Source organism: Sinohyriopsis cumingii, chromosome 5 (assembly GCF_028554795.1).
Source record: "Sinohyriopsis cumingii isolate HCF-2022 chromosome 5, ASM2855479v2, whole genome shotgun sequence".
Classification (NCBI taxonomy): Eukaryota; Metazoa; Mollusca; class Bivalvia; order Unionida; family Unionidae; genus Sinohyriopsis; species Sinohyriopsis cumingii.
Genome location: NC_142965.1, coordinates 22,751,993 through 22,776,834, shown reverse-complemented (window position 1 = coordinate 22,776,834; position 24,842 = coordinate 22,751,993). Strand labels below are relative to the sequence as shown.

Sequence of the window (24,842 nt, the reverse complement as noted above, 5' to 3'; positions counted from 1 at the left end):
TCAGGTTGTCTCTGTTATATGATGTACCATGCTTCAGGAAAGGCTGCTGATAAATTAGAAGGAGAACTCTTGAAGTATCAAGTTGACTTTCAACCTGACAACGTACTTCATGTGGACAGAATTTATTTTTTTTCATCTTATTTTCCCACTAAAAGACCCAATAACTGTAATTCATAAATTTCCTCTTTGTAAGGTTATGAAAGGAATATTAGTTTTTTACTATTCTAATGCTGACAGAGAGATTGTTCAGTATCAGAAATAAAACTGAATTCAGATCCAGTCTCTGTAACCCAGCACTTGGATCTCTGCTGGTGTGCAAAACATTCATAGTCTCAGCTGGTACAAACTGTTTTGAAATGCGATATGAGAGTTTGTTGCTTCTTAAAGCTCAAAGCATTATATATGAAAACTTGAAGCAGTAATTGATGTTAAAAGTCCAGAGGGATAAATAAATCATTTTGTACATATATGCTCATTGAATTTTTATCATGTTATATGTGGATTACTCTTTTTCTGCTCAGATTACTGTTTTTGTCCACTTGGATTACACTTTTTCCTTGCCAGGGGTTGGCATGTATTGTTCAAGTCTTGAGTTCAGCAAATGTGGGTATGTGAGAAAGCTAGCTAGTAGCTTCTCGTGGGTCAGTGGTTCTTTCAAGTTTTTTCCAGGGTTCTTCCTCCACCATTTATACTGGCCACCATGTATGGCCTATCTTGTGCTGAAAAATGGCTTTAATCCTACAACAACAACAACAATTAACAACTTGTCTATGAAAAGGGAAGCATTGCAGCATTAGTTTTTCCATAAATAGCTTGGACAGTTTCTTTTCTTTTGTAGATTTTGTTGTTTTACACATGAAAGGTTTCCAGTTATGTACACATAATTTTCATTTCCACACATTTTAATTTTAGAGAGAAATACATCAAAGAGACGGCCCAGTTAATGATACGGCGGAAACAGATAATATCTGAACTAGCTACCATCATCTACCCAATAACAGAGGTAAAAGAAAATAATTAATCTTGAATATAATTAATATCTGCCATGTTCATAAAAATAATGAGAGAAAAAACATTTCAGAATTTTCAAATACTTTTGTGTCTTGATTCGGTTTATTTGTCTGATCAAGCTCTGCATGTATGTATGTATGTATGTATGTATATGTGTGTGTGTGCATGTATGTATATATGTATGTAAATAACAACAATCCACTGAAAAACAATTTTGCATATTTTCATATCTAATTTATGAAGCCATTCAGTCATCCATGGGCTTTGTTTTATAATTTAAAGTTTTTTGTTGATCTATTTCCAGGATGAAAAACACAATCATTATATATGTAATGTCAGGCTGCCGAATTCCGAAGACTTTCAAGGTCTGTAAAACATTGAGATTGCAGTCATGTCTTTTTGATTTACTCTGAAATTGAATAGATATATAAATCTCAAGAAATTCAAAATTCCAGGGCTTTTTGCTCCTTGAAAACAGTTACCAGTTGGTGCAGAATTTAAGGATTTTTTTTAGCAATACATGGTAACATAATTAGGTAATTCACAAACACTTAGGGAAGTTTTAAATTGTTCATTCTCATACCTGAATCATTTCCAGTTATAATGGAGTATTCTGACAGAAATATTTTTACTTGTAATAACTGACTGCTCCAGTAGCCTAGTGATTAGAGTGTCCGCCTTGAATGCAGGATGTCATGGGTTAAAACCCTGGCCAAGTCATACCAGAGACTTATAAAATTGGTACTAACAGTTGCCTCGCTAGGCACTCTAAATTAAGAGGTTAGTGTTAGGACTGGTGTCAGGATAAAATGATTGGGTGAGACATGATGCCACATGTCTGTGGCATGATGCCCAAGTGCTGGACATTACTATAAGCTGCCATACTGCAGACATTGTAGCAATATGACTGAAAAATTGTTAAAGCTACATTAAAAATCCAACACACACATACGCACACACACACACCACTTGTAATAACCAATTATTATGGTATATTCAGTCTGGCATACTTTTATTTATTTTATCTAATCACTATTTAGTATTATGACTGGAATACTATTCCTTGTAATAATCATTTCCAATTACAATGGAGTATTCTGACTGGAATAGAATTACTTGTAATAATCACTCCAATTATTATATGCTCATTTGTTTCTCCATTACCGTAACATTGTCAGAATCGTGCAATATTTTATGATATTGCACACCTTCATATTGCACTCGTGCAGGACACGTTCCCATTAGTGTATTAGGAACTACTTTGTAAGCAAATCATGTACACTCGTGTAGCAGATGCTTTATGTTTTTGGTTGATTAAATTTGTTTCTGAATGAACTAAAACATGTTTCATGGACTGCCACATACCATCTGCTTTGCTACATTCCACATTACCTTTTTTGATAACAGTGTTTTGGATTTTGGCGATAGACGTCAGATTTCATAAAATTGCTGGGTACCTACAAATAACATGCAAGTTACAAGGCATAAACTGTCTCCTTTAGCTGGTAATAAGAATGGCAAAAGATATACTTAGTTTTACATCCTGAATTTCCTCAAAATGTACTTTCTTAGTTCTGCAAATCAGAATTACATGAGCCATGTCATGGGTTCTCAAGCTTGATTACACATTTCGAAATTGTGCTGTAATTTTGACTATATTCCTGGTGCAATTACATCCTCCTTACTGCACTAAAAATGAAATAAACATATTCCATAGCATCTTTTTGATAATTGAAATTGAATGACTTCATATTTTTCCCACATTATGATTTCAAACATTGAATGGCAGAAAAGAAACACACTTGCAAATGTCAACACACTGCTCCATCGCCGCTGAAATCCAGTGTACTTCCTGTAGAACTTGCACATAAATCCAGTCCAGAACCAAGAAATTTCGTAGAAATGATACAAATAACCAATTCTATTCATTCCAGATCAAATGGAAAAGTTGTTGAAATGCACGTTCATTCACAATATGACTCCAAATTTCAATTTTAAGTAGACCAAAATGCCATTTTCTTTCTAAAGGTATGTCTAGCACGCGACTAAGTTCAAATTTATCTGAGCCAAGTTAAGTGCACATTAATAATGTTGTTGTTGTGTCATGATTAATCTGCACTTGTGTATTTAGTTTGGAATACGGCATACATTCAGTTACTTTGTTTCACCTGAATCCATCAGAGAGATAAGCCGACTCTTCTTCCGGTGCTGTGATGATGATGTCAGTTGCTAATCAAAGTCAACAATTGTATGAGACTACATTTGCATGAAAAAAACGGACTTTGATATTGAGACAGTTAACTTTTAGTACTAAAACATTTAACAGTTTGTTGGTATTTACCACTTTTAAGGAATCTGAGAAAAATTTATATTTTTACAAACATAAACATTTTATTCTTAGAAAAATAGTAATTCAGCACACTTTCGGTATATATGAACAAGATGGGATCTTGACTGGTATCTTGTCTTATTATCTGAAAAGTACATTATATGTGTAGTTTAATTCCCAGCTCATGAAATAGTGTTATAAATATACGATACACATGTATTGATTGGCTTGTGTAACCAGTAATGCAAATACATGCAAAAAGTGTGATTCCTCATTAAAACCTTACTGCTGTTTACATTCTCTGTGGATGATGTCTGTTATTGTCCATTGTAGGTCAGGATGAAACCATGGTAGCTGTGGCCCTTGGATATACTGGCCATCTCATCCTGATGATGTCCCAGTTTCTGGACTTTCCACTCAGATACCCGATAGACTTTCAAGGGTCCAGGTCCATGATTCAGGACCATATACATCCCAAACTTACAGATAAAGATAGAAAGTTAGTGATGTTAAATTCATTATATACATGTTGTGTAACCTATATTGTACAAGTTCAACTTTAAATGGGCAGACAAGAGTTACCTATATAGTACAAATTCTGCTTACAATGGATCAAACAAGAGTTACCTTTATTGTTCAAGTTCTGCTTAAAATGGGTAAGACATGAGTTACCATATTGGTTCAAGTTATGTGTCAACTACAGACCTGCCAACCCATATGATTTTTCTGTAAGTCTTATGAATATTACCCTTAAAATACGGACTTATGGCATACAAACAAAAACTATGGAAAAAATTATCCATGCTGAAAAATCTGGATAATTGGTTCATCCATGCTTGATTTGGATCCGGGTTTCATATTAGAATTAGTGAAATTAGTCAGGGAACCAGACTAACTTTACAGCAGCACCCCAGATGCTTTAAACTGCACCTAATTGTTCATGCAAACAGTCTGCATGATCAAACTGTTGATTCTAGAAGTTTTTTAAAATGGTGTCCAGAAAGCGATGCACATTTAGTACAAAAGGTAAAATGAGCTGCTAGAAAGGTGTTAATAATCAACACAGAAGAATTTAATAATCAACACAGAAGAATAAAAAGGAATATTCAGATTCTTGGAAATAAAAGCTGGACAGGACACAATTACGTTTAATGAACCTCGCGTGCCAATTTGAGTATTCTTGTGGCTGGAGATATGATTGCTGTCATCATGTGAAATGGAAAAAGAATTTCAAAGAATTACGTCAAGTTGAGAGATAGCAACAAGCCATTGAGTTGCATAGGGTTTGGAACTAAAGTTTGTGCAACTGTACTAGTGGTAAATAATGTCTATGCATACTTTACAAACTTTTCAGTTGAACATAATGTTTATTGTCACTGCATCAAACTTTTAAATACATTTTCCAGCTTTACAATAGCAGTTATTGATATTTTGTTACACCTTACCGAAAACTGGTCAGTCTTACAAAAAACAAATCAGCTGCCTTACTGAGACAGACTCATCAGGGTTGGCAGGTCTGAAACTTGAGTACAAATGTAGAGATCTTAACCAGCTATCTGTCTAAATACAGAGCTGCAGTCACTCACTGGTTTGCCTTCCAGGCTAGCAGTTAAAAGAGTGGAGGTTCAAATCCTACCACCGGATCAGCCTAGTTTAGCTACAGTGGTGTGTCCTTGGATAAGGTGCTTCACTCCAGTTGCCTCTGCTGTCAATAACCTACCTGTGATGCCAACCCAAACCAATGCGCCTACATATATCACTTTTTCAACCTATGTGTCTGAAGTATCTTTTTAACCCAGGTCTTGGTATTTGTGTCAGATTTTGTATTATGAATTCTTACTGATCATAATATTTTCATCTGATCTGATATTTGTGTGCTATTGTAATTATTAGCTGTACTGGAGCACCAGAATTTCATGTTAAGTATTGGGTTATACCAACAATCTCCTTTTGTATAGTATAGGAATGTAATTTCTCCTTTGAATGCATTACCTGATCACATTGACTATAGGATACAAAATCTTTTCTGTCTGTTAGATATAACCCTCCTGGAAAGATGAAAAATTCTGTCTTCTCTGTTTTTATACCATATACATAAAGGAAGTCAATTTGCTTCATGATTTCAACCCATCCATCTAGAAAGTTGATATAATACATTGTACAAGTCACTCTGTTTCTTGATTTCAATCCATTCAACCAGAAAGTCAATATAATACAGTGTAGTGGTCTATTGCTTCTTGATTTCAATCCATTCAACCAGAAAGTCAATATAATATGTTGGTGTAGTCTATTTGCTTCTTGATTTCAATCCATTCAACCAGAAAGTCAATATAATACATTGTAGTAGTCTATTTGCTTCTTGATTTCAATCCATTCAACCTGAAAGTCAATATAATATATATAATAAAAATGTGCCAATCTGACAATATGGCTGCTATGGCAGCCAAGATACAAGACAAGATACAAGAAATTTTATTTAATGTTGGCTATCCGAGTAAAATAAAACAATGGCTCTGTACAAGGTATTTTACTGACATAACAGTAACATTTATTTCAACACTGGTGCACAGATAGTACATATTTTCAGTGTAACAGTATACATGCAGACATTAGAGTGCTAACTGTTACAGCCGATTTAAAAGACAATGCAACATAAGGTAAAAGACAATACAAAAGCATATTAATGATTTGGTTGACTTGGTCTGGAATCTGTGTTAAAGTATAATGAATGTGTTCCCCAAGAATGAGAATATAATTCACACAATGGCAGGTTCCATGTCTGTTTGGAGCAATCCATCTGCCAGAGAATTCTTTCGCCAGCCAAGTTTTGCTCAGTGTGGTAGAGGAAGTCTTAGTCCTTGGTGGCTTTATTGGACTCGCATAATAATGATCTTTTGGTTCAAGAGGAGACCAAAGCTGTGACCATTGGGGCAACTTTCACAATCTGCAACAGTATGAATGAGGTTCTATCCTGAAGGCAGGGAAACCTTTTGGGACTTGTATCAGTGATACCTCTGCACGCACAACCTCTGGCAAACATGATCGCTACAGATGTGAACACAGAGGGCTGTGGGTGCAAGTACCGTGGGGGGTGACCCCCTTCAAGGTCATTATTTACATATGAACATCATTGAGGTGGAAACTGTTTTCCTTGGTGGCTGGAGAACCTATGCAGGAATGGAGTTTACTTTCTGCCCAATAACTTCACCTTGGTGACTTGTCTCAAACGGAAAAGTGGAACAAGTACTCAGACATTTGTATTTTGGGGGGGATTTTCTGAAGTGGTGTCCTCATTGACAATTCATGTTCAAGTATGTATTTAATAGCTGGCTGATATATGGGCAGACTCATGTTTAAGTATGTATTTACTAGCTGGCTGATATATGGGCAGACTCATGTTTAAGTATGTATTTACTAGCTGGCTGATATATGGGCATACTCATGTTTAAGTATATATTTACTAGCTGGCTGATATATGGGCATACTCATGTTTAAGTATGTATTTACTAGCTGGCTGATATATGGGCAGACTCATGTTTAAGTATGTATTTACTAGCTGGCTGATATATGGGCAGACTCATGTTTAAGTATGTATTTACTAGCTGGCTGATATATGGGCAGACTCATGTTTAAGTATGTATTTACTAGCTGGCTGATATATGGGCATACTCATGTTTAAGTATATATTTACTAGCTGGCTGATATATGGGCATACTCATGTTTAAGTATGTATTTACTAGCTGGCTGATATATGGGCAGACTCATGTTTAAGTATATATTTACTAGCTGGCTGATATATGGGCAGACTCATGTTTAAGTATATATTTACTAGCTGGCTGATATATGGGCATACTCATGTTTAAGTATGTATTTACTAGCTGGCTGATATATGGGCATACTCATGTTTAAGTATGTATTTACTAGCTGGCTGATATATGGGCATACTCATGTTTAAGTATGTATTTACTAGCTGGCTGACATATGGGCATACTCATGTTTAAGTATGTGTTTACTAGCTGGCTGACTCAATGTTTCTGCAAGAAGGAAATAATACAAATGGAATGGTCTCTTTATCCCTTGTTATTCACTCAGTAGACACTTTCTGGTATCAACTTTGATGGACTTATGGGTGACAAGGTGGAAGGCCAGAAACTCAGCCTTTGTCTAGCCAGTCTTGGACACAGAAGGCCAGAATAATTGATGCTCTTTCTATTGATTGGAATGGGCAAAAGTCTTGGACACAAAAGGCCTGAATAACCTATGCTCTTTCTGTTGATAGGAATGGCTAAATGAATATACTTCTCCAACACCTCTGAATTTTATTCATTTTTGTCATTTCAGATAAACAGTAGTGACAGAATGCAATAAGCTAATGAAGACACATTTATATTGTGATTTGCTTGTATGAAATATTCATCATCCTTCAGTGTTTATACGTTATTGTCGGAAGGCATCTGTGTTGCAGAAAAGCACCATGACAGATGTGTAGTCTTGGACAGAGTTTTGATGATCCATTGATTTTTGCCACACTTTCTGCTTTAAGTGACCATCCATCCAGTCACCAACTGAGCCAGCAGTCCATTCATCACCTTCTTTAGTCATCTATACGAGTATGACAGGCCATGGCTCTTGCCTGGTCATTGATTAAACTGGCGTATCACTTGTTGGAGAGATATGGTGACATACTTAGGGACATTGCCTACCTAGTCCATGCCTCTAGGAATTTGTACACAGACATGGAGGTTGTGTCAGATGAGGACAAATCCCACAATCAGTGCGGGTATGACCACTACGACGTAGGGTGCTCATATCCTGCAATAGAATGCACTGAATTCAGCTTTAAAGCAACTGGGAGGGAGGAATATATAATGTGTTAACCACCAACAACAACTGTGGGTGAAGTAAAGTGAAGGCTTCAGTAGACTTGGAAGAAGAGGCCAAGACTGCCTTCATCAACAGTTCTACACCACATCATTCATTGTCTTTCCATGCAACACCTTTCATATCGCCATTACTGTTTGGTATTGGACTGGAGAAGATACGGAAGCAAGCAGCACAGGAAAACTCTTTTCAACTTGCCTTGCCACTTACATGGGTGTTCAGGCTGAATTCGTCTTAGCCTCAAAGGAGAGATGATCATTTGGAAAGGGATAAGGGGCATAATCACAGGAAGACCCCCACCATTCACACATCATTGTCCAATTCCTGAGAGAGGGATAACGAACACTTTCTGTGGTTTACAAATCAGCTAAAGACTTCAGATCTCTGACATTCCAACCATTGCTGTCAGCTCCACTTAGGGAGAGATCTTTGGTTCCTTCCAAGGAAGAGAAAGTGCTTTTGCCCAAAAAGTACAATAGATACGCCTTTTTAAAAATAGGCTATTGACCTTCTCCGTCTTGTCTGGTCTGTCCAACAGAAAGGTGGCTGGTTGCCTGTCTCCTAGATTGTTAAGGAGGAATCATTGATTCCATTTGCCTAGGAGGGTAGATTGAAGTGTTCATCCCTTTGCCCTTCCATGAGAAATTGAGGAATGATGAAAACCCCATTTTATAGTTTGCTTCTCCAGAGATGGATGCCAGTAAAAGTAGTTATGTCTCAGCTCAAGAGTGAGACCAGGATGACAATATTCTTTTTATTCTGGTTGATTTGAATGAGTTTCCAGAAGAACTGGTTGTTGTAGGACCTTATTTTCCATTAGGGTCCCCATTTAATCTCATCTCTCAGGGTATATATTGAATAAGGAATAAGAAGATCAGACTTTTTAAATAAGGTTTACCACCTCCGTCTCCTAGGGCTGTGTCCAGTGTCTAATATTCTTTCAAGTTTGGAGAGATTTTCTAGGTCATTTGGACCTTCTGTTCCTTCCTTCTGTTCTCAGCAAGAGCTTACTTAGACTTTTTTTAATCCAAGAGTCTGCCAGACATTAGAAGGGGTGGTCCTTCCCCTCTTCTTTTCTTCAGCTGCTGGTTTACATTCCATCTTTTGTTAAGCATCCCCCTACCTGGATTTAGGTGCTTTCCAGGTAAAAATATCAGCTGGGATCTTGTTTGATCATTAAAGACTTAGGAAGCATATGGCTAGGACCCTCATTACAAGCCTCACTTGCTGTTAACTTTTCTGTTGCCTCTGTCAGCTTTATGAAGGAGGAATTGTTGTCTCCAGCAGCTTTACAGTGCTTGTTGGATTCTGTGACTAAAACATCAAGGCTTTCATTGTCCATAGTACTCTCTGCGAGGTTTTCACCTCCACAGAGATACTGCTTTGGACTCTTTCTGGATTTTGCTGGATCTCAGCAAAAACCTGTTGAGGGCTGTACTGTTTGATGTAGAGATGCTCTGAGAATTGTACCCACTTGTGTGATGTCTTCTCAGTGCCTGACTTGCCCCTGTTTCAGAGCTTGGTTGGGCATCATCACTATAAAGGAAGGCTAGTGACTTCATTTCCAGGAACCTTCTTCCCACATTTATTTCACTAGTCCAGAATGGTTCATCCCTTAGTAAAGGTGTACATCCTTCTGTAGCAGGGTGCAGTAGAGAGGGTGAAAAATGACCAATGTCCAGGTTTCTATTTTGAGATCATTTTGATGTTAGAAAAGGTGGAAGGTTTTCTCATAATTAGGTAATTGATTTTACACCTTAAACAAATTTTTCAGGAAATAATTTTGAAATGGAGACTCATGCCTTGGTTAGGAATGCCAATTGGCTCAACAACTGGGCAATCTCCTTAGATCTTCAGGATGCATATATTCACATACCCATCTTCCAACCCCCACAGGAAATACCTCTGGTTTTGTCTTGGTTAGGAGGTATTTCAAGTTTGGGCCTTTGGCCTTGCCTCTGCCCCGAGAACCTATATGGGAGTGATCAGGTAATAGTGGATTCAGTTAAAGTCTCTTTGACAGGTTCCAGTTAAACAAGGTTGGATAGTCAAAGTTTCTTTTACAGGCTTTGTTTGTTCATTATATCAACAATTTATCAAGAATGGACTAATTCAATATGAGCAAGATTGGTGAGTATTAATGAGGTGATCTTGCATCTGATTACCACTCTTTTGATCATATTTCTGATCTGATTTTGATTAAACTTGACCTGCATACTTACATCATCAAGATCTACAATGAGTTTGATAATTAGCAATTAGTCATTTTAATGAGTTTGATAATTAGCAATTAGTCATTTTAATGAGTTTGATAATTAGCAATTAGTCATTTTAGTGAGGTCATTATGCTATGTTTGATATCACACAAATCTTTATTCCAGATCCAATTTTTATCAAACTTGGAAAATTTATTTGTATGATCGAGATCTCAAACAAGTTCATTAATGAGCCGCCTTTGCACATAGTAATGTAATCATATATCTTATTGGCTGATTGTTAACAATGCAAAAACACTTTTTGGGGTCCAAAATTGATTTATCACTTGGTAAATATACCTAAAACATCATGATGTTCAGTGAGTTTTGTAATGGTTAGTATCTGTGCATATTAAAGAAATTCAGCACAGCGAGAAATATTTCTCAGATTGTATGCAATTTAAATAAATTTTATTTCTTTTAAAAGAATTGTTTTTCTCACTGACAATTTAGAATAACCGGTTTTGGGATTACATAGTTCTTCCTCTTGCAGACATTTTGAAAATCATAATTAAAAAAACCTTAGAATATAAGATGCATAAATGTTAATAGAACCATATGTAATAATTAGGTGGCACTCTACAGTTTCTTATTTTGCATAGGGTTAGGATTTTAAAGAAAACGAATTTCCCCAGCTTTCCTCACTGGTTATACTGGCTGTTTAAAAAAGACCTTGTATATCTTAGGTATAATTCAAAGAACCTTTAATTCCCTTTATTTTGGTATATGATTGATGGGTGTAAAATATGGGTTATAGAGTATACAGCTTGGCCTTACTCCAGTGTGCACCTTTCAAAAAAGTGATTGCTCCACTTGGTCATTTTCACTTCCTGAACTTCAGAGGTAAATTGTATAAAAAAGAGCCGATAACGTTTTTTACATTTTATGTATTTGGTAATTCATTCATTGCACTTTCAGAAGCTGGTATTGTCTAGTCTGGCAAAATTCATTTTCCCTGTTTTAATAGCTGCTGTGGATAGTATACTTTAGACTAATTCAGGCTGATTTTTTAGCACAAGGGAGCATTCATTTTAGTTAGCAGTGAGTTTAAATCATGTACAATTTCCAAAAGTACAATATCCAAAGAAATATCATCCACATTACATTAATGTAGCATAGAGGTATGCCACCATTCTCTCCACTGTGCATGTTTTAAATGCAAACAACTTCACCTTACATACATCACTCTCTCAAAAGTACATAACTGGTGAGCGCCCCCATAGCAAAATAATAAAAATAAGTATCAGAGTTAGCTCCCTTATGGGTTAAAATTAATAATTTGTCATTTATAGCTCAAGAAAAAGTACGAAAAAGAAATATTGCTGGAGTAAATGTTCAGTTGAAGGCATCTTAAACTTTGTGCAGTGTTGTAACTTAGGATTAGAATTTCTTCACCTGATTTTGGATATTTTATTGCAGTTTTTATTTATAATATTGATTTTGCTCCAATAATGAACATATTGTAAAAACCATGATCGAATTCAGAGACTTATTTCTAGACATTGTGCCATATTTGAAATTCTTGAATATTTGGAAGCAAGTTTGATACGTCGGGTGAAGTGGAGCTTGACATTTGCTAGTATTGCTATGTTGAAGTGCCTGAAACATTTGTTGTTTTATATGTTCACTTGTATTTTGCATTTTTTAATGATATATAACATGTTAAATGCCATTAACTAGAATGTATTTGGAATTTATGCTTTTTATTTCAACTGTTTGCAATAAACAATATCCAGAATTCACGTGAAAGACATTTGATTCTATAGGTTACAAATTAGAACTTTGTCGGTAAACTTAATCTTTCAAGATCTTTGATATCTTGAACTATGGGCGTGATGATTATGCTGTTATCTTTGTAAATAAATTCTATCAGACTATAGTAAAATATAAAATCAACATGATATGAAGTTTATGAGATATTTTGCATAGGTTGTGTTCTTATAATTTAGCATAAGACTGGTGTATGGTCAGCTTTTATGAAAGCCATGTGTACTGTATGTTTGGTAAACTGTTATGTAAGCCAGATGTTCAGCATCATGCCTGCTTGAACCACTTCAGTGCCCTACCACAAAAAGATGTGTGTGTGATTTGGATTTTGGACATCACTTTAACAGTTTTTCAGTCATGTTGCTATGATGTCTGCCATGTGGCACTGGGGCTGACCAGTCCTAACACTAATTTCTTAATGCTGAGTGCCTAGCAAGGCAGCTGTTTGTACCATTTGTACAAGTCTTTGGTATGACTCGGCCAGGGTTTGAACCTGCAACCTCCTGCATCCAAGGCAGATGCTCAAACCACCAGGCCACCAGAGTGGACTCACGGAAAATATTAATGAGCTTATAATGTCATGTGTCCATCTTTCCTTCCATGTATTCATCACACCATGATTAGAGTTGTTTGTTCATTTTGATCAGGAAATGAATGCACTGCACAGGAAAAGGACATTCTTGCATCATGAACACATTTCTAGTTTAAAATTAAAATAGGATCCTGTTTGATGTAAAAAGGAGTTCAAGTATTTTGTTTCATCTTGATGCAGTACGTCTGAAAATGTATGATTCAATAGTTTTATGTATGAAATCTAATCCTGTGCACACAACTGTATGAATATATGCTGTAACTGTAACTGTTTATTTATTTGCTTTAAAACTTGAATATGCTGAATTGTCTTCTTTTTCTTCCAGTTTTCCATTGTATAGTAAAGGCAGAGAAAAATTCCAGTTTAACTATGGAGTCTTCCTGCTAAACAAAAATACAAGCCAGGTGAGTGTCTTTTAGTTACCTGGATTTTGATGTGCCTGCAGTATGGGGAGCATATTATGTTGTTCATTTGTCTTTCTGCCTTTCCATCCTTTGTCTTTCTGCCTTTCCATCTTTTGTTAGCAATTTCATTTCTCACAATAACTTGAGTTGTTCACGAAATACAGTTATGAAGCTTTGTGAATGACTTACACTTGAGATACGGAAGACCCTTATAAATTTTAGACTCATAGATTAAGGTTACTGTGACACAAAAGCAAAATAGTTACTGCACAATAACTTGAGTTCTCCACCACTTGCAGTAATTAAATTTTATGGATGGCATTCACTTGAGTTAAGTAGGAATCCTATTAATATTATGGTCAAATGTCATGGTAATTGTGATTGAAAAGAAATGGTTTCCACACAATAACACGAGTTCTAAATCATGAGCCTGGACTAGGCTTTGTTTATGGCTTACACTTGGGATAATGAAGAAACCTATCAGTTTGGGTTCAGAAGGTTTAAAGTCAGGGGTCACTTCAAGTCATGGTCACTGCAACTGAAAGGTTTCAGTTATCAACAATGTACCTTTTCTAAAGGGGACCCATCTGGCCATGTTGTCTAAGGCACTCACCTTTATAGGTCACTGACATCTAACCTATTCTGTGCAGGTTCAAGTCTTGAGTTTGGCCCATGTGAGTATACGAGAAAATGTGCCAGTAATGTCCTGTGGGTCAGTGGTTCTTCCTGGGAGTTTTCCAGGTTCTTCATCCACCAAATATATTGGCTGCTATGTGTAGACTGTCTTATGTAAGGAAGATTCCTTTTGATTTTGAAATCAAAGGTCAGGGTTACTGGCTGCACTTAAAATATGGCTTTCAGTACTCTTCCGTATAGGTCACTGTGGCTTTCAATACTCATGCCTATTTAATGTTTTAGTTTTAATGGTCAAGACTGAGAGATGGATGCATGTTCTATGGAATATTTCTTGTTCATTTAGTATTACAAAATTACCGTATGAGTTCCTGTATGTATTTCTTTTCTTTCAATGTGTCTAATAAGTGTTGTTCTTGTATAGCATAAAAGTATGTACATTTATTGTCATCAGTAGTTTTGGAATATACCTTTCTTTGTTCAAATGTGCTTGATTTATTTAAGAACTATTTCAAAAAAAGCGGGGCCCCGAGTGGCCGAGTGGTCTAAAGCGCTCTCCGTTACGGATCACTGCCATCTCACCTCTGTCTGCGGCGGTTCGAGTCTAGGATTCAGCCAATGTGGGTATGTGAGAAAGCTTGCCAGTAGCTTCTCGTGGGTCGGTGGTTCTTTCCGGGATTTTCCCGGGTTCTTCCTCCACCATTAATACTGGCCGCCATGTATAGCCTATCATGTGCTGAAAAATGGCGTTAAGCCCCAAAACAACAACAACAACATCAAAAAAAGTAATAGCATTTGAAATGCATAGTACAGTCTCAATAACAGATACTTTACTGATTAAACTAAACTGGAATGCAGAATGAAGACAAACAAAATGATGAATTCATTTGAAGAAAATGGAGAATGCAAATGCAAAATGCAGAATGAAGAATGGTAAACAAATATGGATTAAAATGCCAGCATGAGCTGATCTAAAAATTGATTATTTTTTTCAGGCTGCCATTAAATTTCCATGGTGGAAAGTTCTCACAAATAATAATCTGGGATGGGATTATTAACACCAGGTTTTTCACTCCTTACAGGCTGTTTTTATTGAGACCGACTTAAGTTGATGTAATAACATTACCAGTGGGTATATCTGTACAATTTGAACAAAGCAAAATAGGAAAAATATTTGCAGACAAATACTCCACAACTATATTTTCACATTTGTTGCAGTTGCAGTACTATTCTTATTTGTCATAAATTTACTGTCATCTTTTATTTGCTGTTTTAATAAAGCACACTTTTGGTAAGACACAAATATAAAACCATCAGTTTTGAAAATGGATCTACTGGCTGTGGTAAATGAATAATCTTTTTTCTTTTATTCCAAAATGAATGAAAACAAAATGATGAAATAATAGATGCAAAATCAGAATGCATTTTCTGAGACTAAACAAAAAGTAATCAGATAATAGCTGAAATGCAAGTACAATGGAAATGAAAGAAGTTGGAATTCATTATAATGCAGGTGAAGAAAAGTTGCAGATTTGGTAAAGTTAGCCATTATTTTAAAGTTCTTTTATGATGATGAAGGAGAAATGCAAATTAAAATATAGCCTAAATTTTAAATGTAGTCTGAATTCTTTTCTGAAAGGATTAATTAATTATTTCCTTAAGTGGTCTTGAATCTACTATTTCAAAGTTTTATTTTTTCCTTTTTTTGTTGATAGTTGAGGTTCTATTGTGGCTTGGGAACTCAAGATCTCCGACAGACATTGCCAAATATAAAGTCTATGCTGGAGCTTCGACTTGGGGTCAAATTGTAAGTTACATTATTTTAAATAATGTATTGAGCACAGTTATAATTGATAAATAGCACCTGCCTCGCTTGGCTCTCAGCATTAAGAGGTTTGTGTTTAGTATTGGTCGGCCTGGTGTCAGGATAATGTAACTGGGTGGGACATGATGCTGCATGTCTGCAGCATAATGTCCCAGTGCTAGACATCACTGTGAACTGTCACACTGCATAAATCCTAGTAACAGGAAACAAGTTATTAAAGCTACATTAAAATCCTTAAAAAGCACACACAATTGATGTGCCTTATATCAATTCCTGTCAGCATAAACCAGAAACACACACAGTTGATATGCCTTATATCGATTCCTGTCAGCATAAACCAGAAACACACACAGTTGATGTGCCTTATATCGATTCCTGTCAGCATAAACCAGAAACACACACAGTTGATGTGCCTTATATCGATTCCTGTCAGCATAAACCAGAAGCACACACAGTTGATATGCCTTATATCGATTCCTGTCAGCATAAACCAGAAACACACACAATTGATGTGCCTTATATCGATTCCTGTCAGCATAAACCAGAAACACACACAATTGATATGCCTTATATCGATTCCTGTCAGCATAAACCAGAAACACACACACAGTTGACATGCCTTATATCGATTCCTGTCAGCATAAACCAGAAACACACACAATTGATATGCCTTATATCGATTCCTGTCAACATAAACCAGAAACACACACAATTGATATGCCTTATATCGATTCCTGTCAGCATAAACCAGAAACACACACAACTGATGTGCCTTATATCGATTCCTGTCAGCATAAACCAGAAACACACACAGTTGATATGCCTTATATCGATTCCTGTCAACATAAACCAGAAACACACACAATTGATGTGCCTTATATCGATTCCTGTCAGCATAAGCCAGAAACACACACAATTGATGTGCCTTATATCGATTCCTGTCAGCATAAACCAGAAACGCACACAATTGATGTGCCTTATATTGATTCCTGTCAACATAAACCAGGTACAAATGTTATCATCTCAGAACTTATTCTTTTGAAGTAGCAATTTCATCACTAGATTCCTTTCTTGTTTAGCTCAAAATATACCACTGACTTGATGAATCTTTCAGGAAAGTTTGTATATCGACATTAAGACTGCATTTTAAATGAGACTGTTCACAAATAAATATCATCAGCAACTTTTAGATATCCTTTTAATATATATATATATATTTGCTTTTTTCAGTGATAAGCAGAATTTATCGCTAGGATGGATGGGAGACAAAAAGGAAGTAGTTAGCAGTCCTTCAAATGACCTTGAAAGGGCAGAAACTGTAAGCTCATTAGCTTCTGGAGGTAAATATAGTGCCCATGATCCAGCAGAAGAGGCACTGGAAAAGATGTTACGTGCAAATACAAATGGTTTACCTTCCCTGAAGGATCAAGTAGATGGTGCTATATTATCACAGACCATCCATAATAGGACATGTATACATGATGATGAAAAGGAGGATCTGTTTAAAGGAACAGATGATCATTTCTTTCAAGTGGTCAATCCTATTAAGAAAGACATAAACTCCAAAGAACACATTGCTGATGATACTTCCAAGAAAGAGTATGACAGGGAAATAAACTCAGCCTACCCAGCGAAGATCAGCGTTTTGTTCCAAGATAATAATTCAGTGTATATGAACCACGATGATAATGCAAGCAATTCTAGCTCAAATCTTGTATGTGATATTTTGGATGAAGACCTCATCTCTCAGGGGACACAATCAGGGTCCCCATCAGACTGTGATACTAGGAAAAAGGAAGTTAAATTTACTGATGTAGTTGAAATCCATTCCAAAAGTGACAATGCCAGCATGTCTTGTGCTGTTACTGGACTCAGTGAACAAGTTCAAACTCAAGAAAAAAAACATACCAATGTATCAGAAGAAAATGGGTCGTAGTGATCAATATATTTATTGTAGTAAATGTCCATGTCTGTTTTGAATCAAAACCTCCTAGGGAGAAATTCTTATGATGTATTTCATTAGCTTTGGTACATTATCAGTCTCAAAACTGCTGAAATCGTCTATCCTTAAGCTGATGAAGTTAGCTGTCAGTCTTAAACTGATGAAGTCAGCTGTCAGTCTTAAACTGATGAGTCACCTGTCAGTCACCTGTCAGTCTTAAACTGATGAAGTCAGCTGTCAGTCTTAAACTGATGAAGTCACCTGTCAGTCTTAAACTGATGAAGTTATCTGTCAGTCTTAAACTGATGAAGTCACCTGTCAGTCTTAAACTGATGAAGTTATCTGTCAGTCTTAAACTGATGACCAGAAGTTATCTATCAGTCTTAAACTAATGAAGTCAGCTTTTCAAAATATATTTATAACATGCATATATGCCATTATAATAAGACATGAGATTTAAAAACTCCTACAATTAGCCACTTATGATATTGTTCTCCTAGGCTCTTTCTTTCTTGGTATGTATTGCAGGCAGGCCTGTTGTTTCAGATACTTGAATTTCTTTTTTTGGGACAAGGCAACTGACCATAAATCACTGCTTGATTCATTTTCAAATTTTGTATTTAATGCAGGCAGGCCTGTTGCTTCAGATACAATGGAGCTTTGTTTCAGATATATCTCTGCTTTTTGGTACAAAGCTATTGAATATAAATCATTGCTTGAACCATTTTCACATTTGTATTTCTTGTTTTTCATGCAAGTCTGTTACTTATTTATAAATACATTGTGTTTATTTATTTGAATTTTCTGAAATAATTTAATACAGTCCACCAAAACAGCCTAAGCTAGTCATTGCTCAACCAAGTCTGAAAAATAAATAATTAAACAGGTCATTTTATCACTTCACTTTTGTTCCCCCCCCCCCCATCAGTTTGGACAATAGTTTGCATACATGTTAGTACATGTACATATATTGGGCATAAAAATGAGTATATGTGCATATATTGGGCATGAAACTGTGGTAGGTATTTTGGTACAAGTTCATACAATGATTTCTGTCACATTTTCTGCCACAGGCAGAATTTTTTTGACTTGTTGCGACTCATTGTTCCATGCCAACCAAATCAGGTTACTTTGATTATATTTCTTGGTTTTTTTTACACTTCATTATTTTTTGAAGTTCTTATCCCCACCATTGTTTCAGACACATTTGGAAATCTTGTTCTAAATTCTTGAATCTGGCAACTTTAATTTTTTTTCAAATTAAATACATAGCATGGATGATTCTGCTATGTTAAGGCCACCTGGTAGCTTGAGTTTTGCTGCAGCCCCAGGATTTTGATTTTAAAATGTTTGTAAATCTTGCTTGCCATAACTTGTCCCTAATTGCATTGATATCTATGAAATTACCTCTCCAGCCAGAATAGGTCAAAAGTAGGGAGAAGTAGTTGTACAAGTTAAAAATTGTCATTTTTAATAATTTTATATCAGATGATTACAACATGAAATACAATTAAACATTTATAAAAAATAGTACCACAGTACTTTTGGTGTATGACATAAAATGGCAGCCTCAAAAATATATTACAATTTCCATACCAGAAGGACTCTTTCTAAATGAATGTATGATGAACTATTAGATTAAATTATTAATGTTGTTTGTAGTGGAGCTTGATATGTGATTGGGCTACACAAATTCAGTTCATCACTTGTTTTCAAGGATCTTATATGTTTTCTTCAGTGAGAAATTATGGAATTTATGATTATCAGATTAGCACTAGAATTAATTTCATACCTAAAAAAAATTCTTTTTCCACATTTCTATCTTCCCTTTTGATGGAAAAATTGATATAAGTCTTCATTTTACTTTGATTAGTAAAGTACTGTATTGAAATGAAGTGAGGTAGGGTAATGACCTGAAAGGAATGTAAGGCAAAGTGAACTTAACTTTTGGGGCCTGTTTATGTGAAATGGCAATTATTTTACCCAAATTACCCCCCCCCCCCCCCATCAGCATGGACCTTGTTTGTATCCAGATTCTGCAACATTGAGCAGCTCCTTCATTTTCATAGCAACATATATGTATGTATTCCCTAATTAGAAAATATTTTGACTAGCTAGCTGTTTTGCATAGAGGACTACACATTGGTAATGATCAATACACACATGTTATACTTTCAGTTGATTAAATTCAAAATATATCCATTAGAGTCATCTGCCAAAGTATGTTTTGAGTCCCATGGTTTAGCTTGAAATGGTAAATGACTTTTTGTGACTGCTTTTAAAGAACCAAATCATGTTTTTTGTGATATTCAATTTCATGCTTTTTTAAAGGGAATAAATAGTGTGCAATATTCTAGTTCGTTGACTAGTGTCTGTTTGGTAAATATGCTGCAAAGATCCCTTTCCTTGAATTCAAAACAAAACTTTAATACAAAACCAATGGTGTAATATAATCATAGGGTACCTTTAATCCAGTAACACCTGTAAGTAACAAACAAAATCATTATAATGCAGCTTAAACATATATTTTGTTCGATGAATAAACTTACATATATTGCCTTGTGATTAAGAGCTTTACTTAAAAAGCTGTCAGTTTTTTCATGCCAGGACCACAACAGCTTTAACCCTGATATTTAAAAAAGCAAGTTTTTTGCAAAACTGGATCAAAATTGTGTAACTTTAATTTGGTTTACTCTGTACATAAACTCTTATCATAATTATATTAATTTTTTTCATCTCCATTGTAGGGACACCTGAAAATAAATTGCAAGAAAAATTAGAGAGTGATGAGGGATAGTGTACATGTTCCAAATTCACAAAGATATTCATTTCACAATAAAAATTTCCAATAGTGTGAATCAGGACCCAGACATTTTATTGTTGTGGGGATCTGATCCTTCATTACCTCCATCCATGCTGAGACCCTTGTTAGCAAGACTGCCTTAACTCTATGACAAAAGAAATTTTATATTTGTATTTATTCCTATTTAGATTAGACTTCAAGTCCTATAATAATTTTAAAATGTTTTTAAGCATTTTTAATCACTTTTCTGTTTTAGTAACATTGTTAGCACAATTTAAAAAACCCACATGAAAATTTGTTAGACATATTTGTATTGTTTTGAAGAGGACCTGATTAGATCTTCAGACACTTGCATCCGTTTTCCAAGTTTTGACACATTTTTTGATATGCCATAATAAGGTAAGATAATAAGGTAAGATATGTTATGTTGTTATCTGTCCATCCATCCATCTGCTGTAAATTTAATGTATGAATGATAATAAAGTTGTCCACCAGCTACATTTATAAAACTGAGTAGATGGTTTGCACTTGGGCTATAGAAGGACCTGAGTGAAAGAACAAAAATGGTGTCAACACAATAACTAGAGTTCTCAGCCATCTACAGTTGCCAAATTTTATTGATGTCTTGCACTTGGGGGTCAGGAAAAAAAAACTATCAAAATTTCAGTTTTATTTTTAAAAAACAGAAATGTTCAAGGTCACAGGAAGAAGAAAAATTGTTTCCACATGATAACATTAGTTCTTCATCACACCTGGACCAAAGTATATGCATGGTTCACACTGTGGTAATGAGAAAGCTTATTTATTTATGGTCAAAAGGTCAAGAGTCATGGTTGCTGTAACTGAAAGAAGAAAATGGCTTCCGCATGAAAATTTCTGTTGTAGCTTCAACAAAGGTAAAATGAAGAATTTTTATTTTTGTCAAAAGGTTAATGGTGTAGCTCACTGTGGCATCAACAAAAAATTGGGGGGTACATTATAACCGTAGTTCTGGACCTCATAGATTCACCAACAAATCTTTGGAATGCTTGCACTTAAGGTATGGACAAGACCTATTGATTTTGGGGTCAGAATTTCAATTGCCTGGGTCATTGTAGCTCAAAGAAAAAGGGCATTTTACAGAATATGTTTTCGATTGCTTGCAATGAAGACCCTAGCCTAGAGATAATGTGGTCTAGAAGTCAGAACTCCTGGTCTTTGAAAGTCAAATAAGAAATGATGATTTGTGCATATTGGTTTAGTATAAGACAGCATACCTTGAAGTTCACGATAACTGAGATCCATTAGTCAGTATTCTCATTGGGCAACCTTACCCTTCTGGTACCTACATGTAATGTAGAAACCTACCCTACTGGTACCTACACAGAGGATGTATAAACAATGTAATGTACAACCTTACCCTACTGGTACCTACACAGAAGATGTATACACCATGAAATGTACAAACTTATCCTACTGGTACCAACATGTACTGTACAGCCTTAACTTACTGGTATCTACACAGAAGATGTATAAAGCATGTAATGTGCAACCATACTCTACTGGCATCTACACAGAAGATGTATAAACCATGTAATGTACAACCATAGTCTACTGGTATCTACTAACCAGATGTTTAATTATATAATGTACAGCCTTATCCTACTGGTACCTATACAGTTGATGTATAGACCATGTAATGTATACCCATACTTTACTGGTTTCTACACAGAAGATGTATACACCATGTAATACATGACCATAACCTACTGGTACATACACAGCAGATGTATATATAATAATGAGGACTTTGTATAGCGCCTAATCTTTAGAAGCTCTAAGTGCTTTACAACATTAGACAACACCTATAAGATTAAAAAACATATAATATTACAAAAACAAACACCATGAAATTAGAAACCATAAAAACATGCTGAGATATTTAAGGTAGGAAACATTATTAGGTCTTTAAGTTTGTTCTTGCAGTCGAAATAAGTGAGTTTTGAGAGCGCTCTTGAATGGGATCACTGTGTCTTTATGACTAAGTTCAGTGGGCAATTCATTCCACATTGCTGGGCCCAGGTATGCAAAAGAACGCTGTCCATATGACTTTGTTTTCATAGTGGGAATAATGAGTATACGATTGTCAGAAGAGGAGCATATCTTGCTGGTGTATACACATGGGTGAGGTTGGATAGCTATGTTGGACTAGAGTCCGTCAGTGAAACATAACACAGAACAAATTTTGTGTTTGATCCTGGATTGAATGGATAGCCAGTGTAGGATACAGAACAGCGGGGAGGTGTGCTCTGATCGTGGTAATCTAAGTATGATCTGAGCAGCTGTGTTTTGAAGTTTCTGGAGTAGATATTGAGATGAACCAGACAGAATTGAGTTACAATAGTCCAGTCTTGAAAGTACTAATGAACACATAAGTGTTTTAGTTGCATCAACTGAAAGATATTTGCGAATGGAGCTGATGCGTCTCAGCTCAAGATATGCAGCCTTGCATATGTTCATGACATGTTGGTGCAAAGTGAGAGTACTGTCTTGAGTAACACCTAGGTTTCATACTGATTGTGTGAATTTAATGTTGGCATTGCTGATATCACTGGACAACAAATTTTTACAAAAGTCATGTTACTGAAATAAAATTAGTCAATTCTTATCAATTTTTATGTGCTGAACACGAATATGACAGTCAAATTGCAAAATTGGCTCTAGTTTTTTTGTAATCTGCAAGAAATTAATGTTTACATAACGAAATGCATTCCAATAGTAAAAGGTCAACTGTAATAGCCTACCTATAAAAAATCAAGTCATTGACTACATCTTAGATTTCTTCGCCTGTCTCTTGTACAGCTGTTCGGGAGCATCTCTGAGGAGTGTCCAGCAGTAGTCAGCCAGCATTGTAGTGGACCATTTTCCCTGGTATCTTTGTTCCATTGTTGCGATATCTTGATGAAAACGTTCGCTGTGTTCATCACTAACAATACCACAGTTGCTAGGAAAGAAATCCAAATGGGAATGAAGGAAGTGAATCTTTAGAGACATATTGCAGCCAAGTTTCTTATACTTCATCAACATGTCTTCTACTAGTTCCTTATAGTTTTCTGCCCTAACATTTCCGAGGAAGTTTGTAGAAACTAGGCGAAAAGCATTCCATGCTTGTTTCGCGTCACCTTCCAGCAAGTTGTTGAACCGGTCATCTTTGAAAAGCTCTCGAATCTGAGGACCCACAAAAACTCCCTTTTTAATCTTTGCTTCGCTGAGTCGAGGGAATTTTTCATGCAGGTATCGGAATGCTGGCAAAGTCCGGTCAATGGCTTTCACGAAGTTCTTCATCAAACCTAGTTTGATGTGAAGGGGTGGTAGCAAGATTTTCTGAGCCTCAACCAGAGCTGGGTGTTGGATATTCTTCTCTCCAATGGCTACATTCTGCCTGTGAGTCCATTCCTTCCTCATGTAGTGCTTTTCCCTTGCTCGGCTATCCCACTCGCATAAGAAACACATGTATGTTGTATATCCTTGCTGCAGTCCCATTAAAAGGGCAACTACCTTCAAATCACCACAGAGGTGCCAGCTGTACTTGTTATACTCAATGGAATTCAGTAGCTGCCTTAAGTTATCGTATGTCTCTTTCATGTGGACAGCATACGCTACTGGAATAGATGGAAGAATGTTTCCATTGTGCAAAAGCACAGCCTTGAGACTCAGTTTCGAAGAGTCCACAAATAGTCTCCATTCTTGTGGGTCATGAGTGATTTTTAAAGCATTCATGAGGCCCTCAATATCGGAACAGAATATCAGATTACTTTCCTTTCTGAAGAAAGGCTCCAATTGCTGGTGGCGCTTTCGATATGCAGTAATTGTGACATCTTCTTCTAGAAGATTCCATTGTTGGAGTCTTGATCCTAGCAATTCTGCCTTGTTCTTTGATAAGTCCAAATCACGAATCAGGTCATTTAGTTCTTCCTGTGTTATTCTGTGTGGGGTTGATGATGCACCACAGTGAAAATCTGGATCACTGCATGCTGATGGACCAGGAGAAGAACAGGTCGACTCACCTTTGTCTTCGTCAGATGAATCAAGAGAATATTCTGCTGGAGGTTCTGGAATAGGAAGTCCCTCACCATGTGGAACTGGTCTCAATGCAGACGGAATGTTTGGGTAGACTATTCTCGACTTCTTTCGCTTCGTTATTCCGCCGGAAAGAGGAGGAACCAAGCAGAAGTAACAGTCATTTAGGTGGTTGCTTGGCTCTCTCCACACCATTGGGACTGCAAACGGCATTGATGACCTTTTGCAATTCAACCACTGTGAAAGCTGTGTTGTACATGTAGCACAGCATATATGCGGAGCCCAAGGCTTGTCTTGGTCACCAACCTTGCATCCGAAGTAAAGATGATATGCCTTCTTCA

The 24,842-nt window shown here is 36.1% G+C and overlaps 1 protein-coding gene across 1 annotated transcript in view; it reads left to right on the top strand.

The window, feature by feature from the left end:
• The window catches only part of LOC149798775 (UV radiation resistance-associated protein-like), a 73,502-nt gene extending 53,510 nt beyond the window's left edge, over positions 1–19,992 (top strand). Inside the window, exons 11-16 of the mRNA XM_089957647.1 lie at positions 913–1,003; positions 1,316–1,376; positions 3,674–3,839; positions 13,161–13,239; positions 15,588–15,679; positions 16,928–19,992. Of these exons, the coding sequence (XP_089813773.1) occupies positions 913–1,003; positions 1,316–1,376; positions 3,674–3,839; positions 13,161–13,239; positions 15,588–15,679; positions 16,928–17,633 (1,195 nt within the window). The 3' untranslated portion in view covers positions 17,634–19,992. The remainder of the gene's footprint in view (positions 1–912; positions 1,004–1,315; positions 1,377–3,673; positions 3,840–13,160; positions 13,240–15,587; positions 15,680–16,927) is intronic.
• The last annotated feature ends 4,850 nt before the right edge of the window (positions 19,993–24,842 follow it).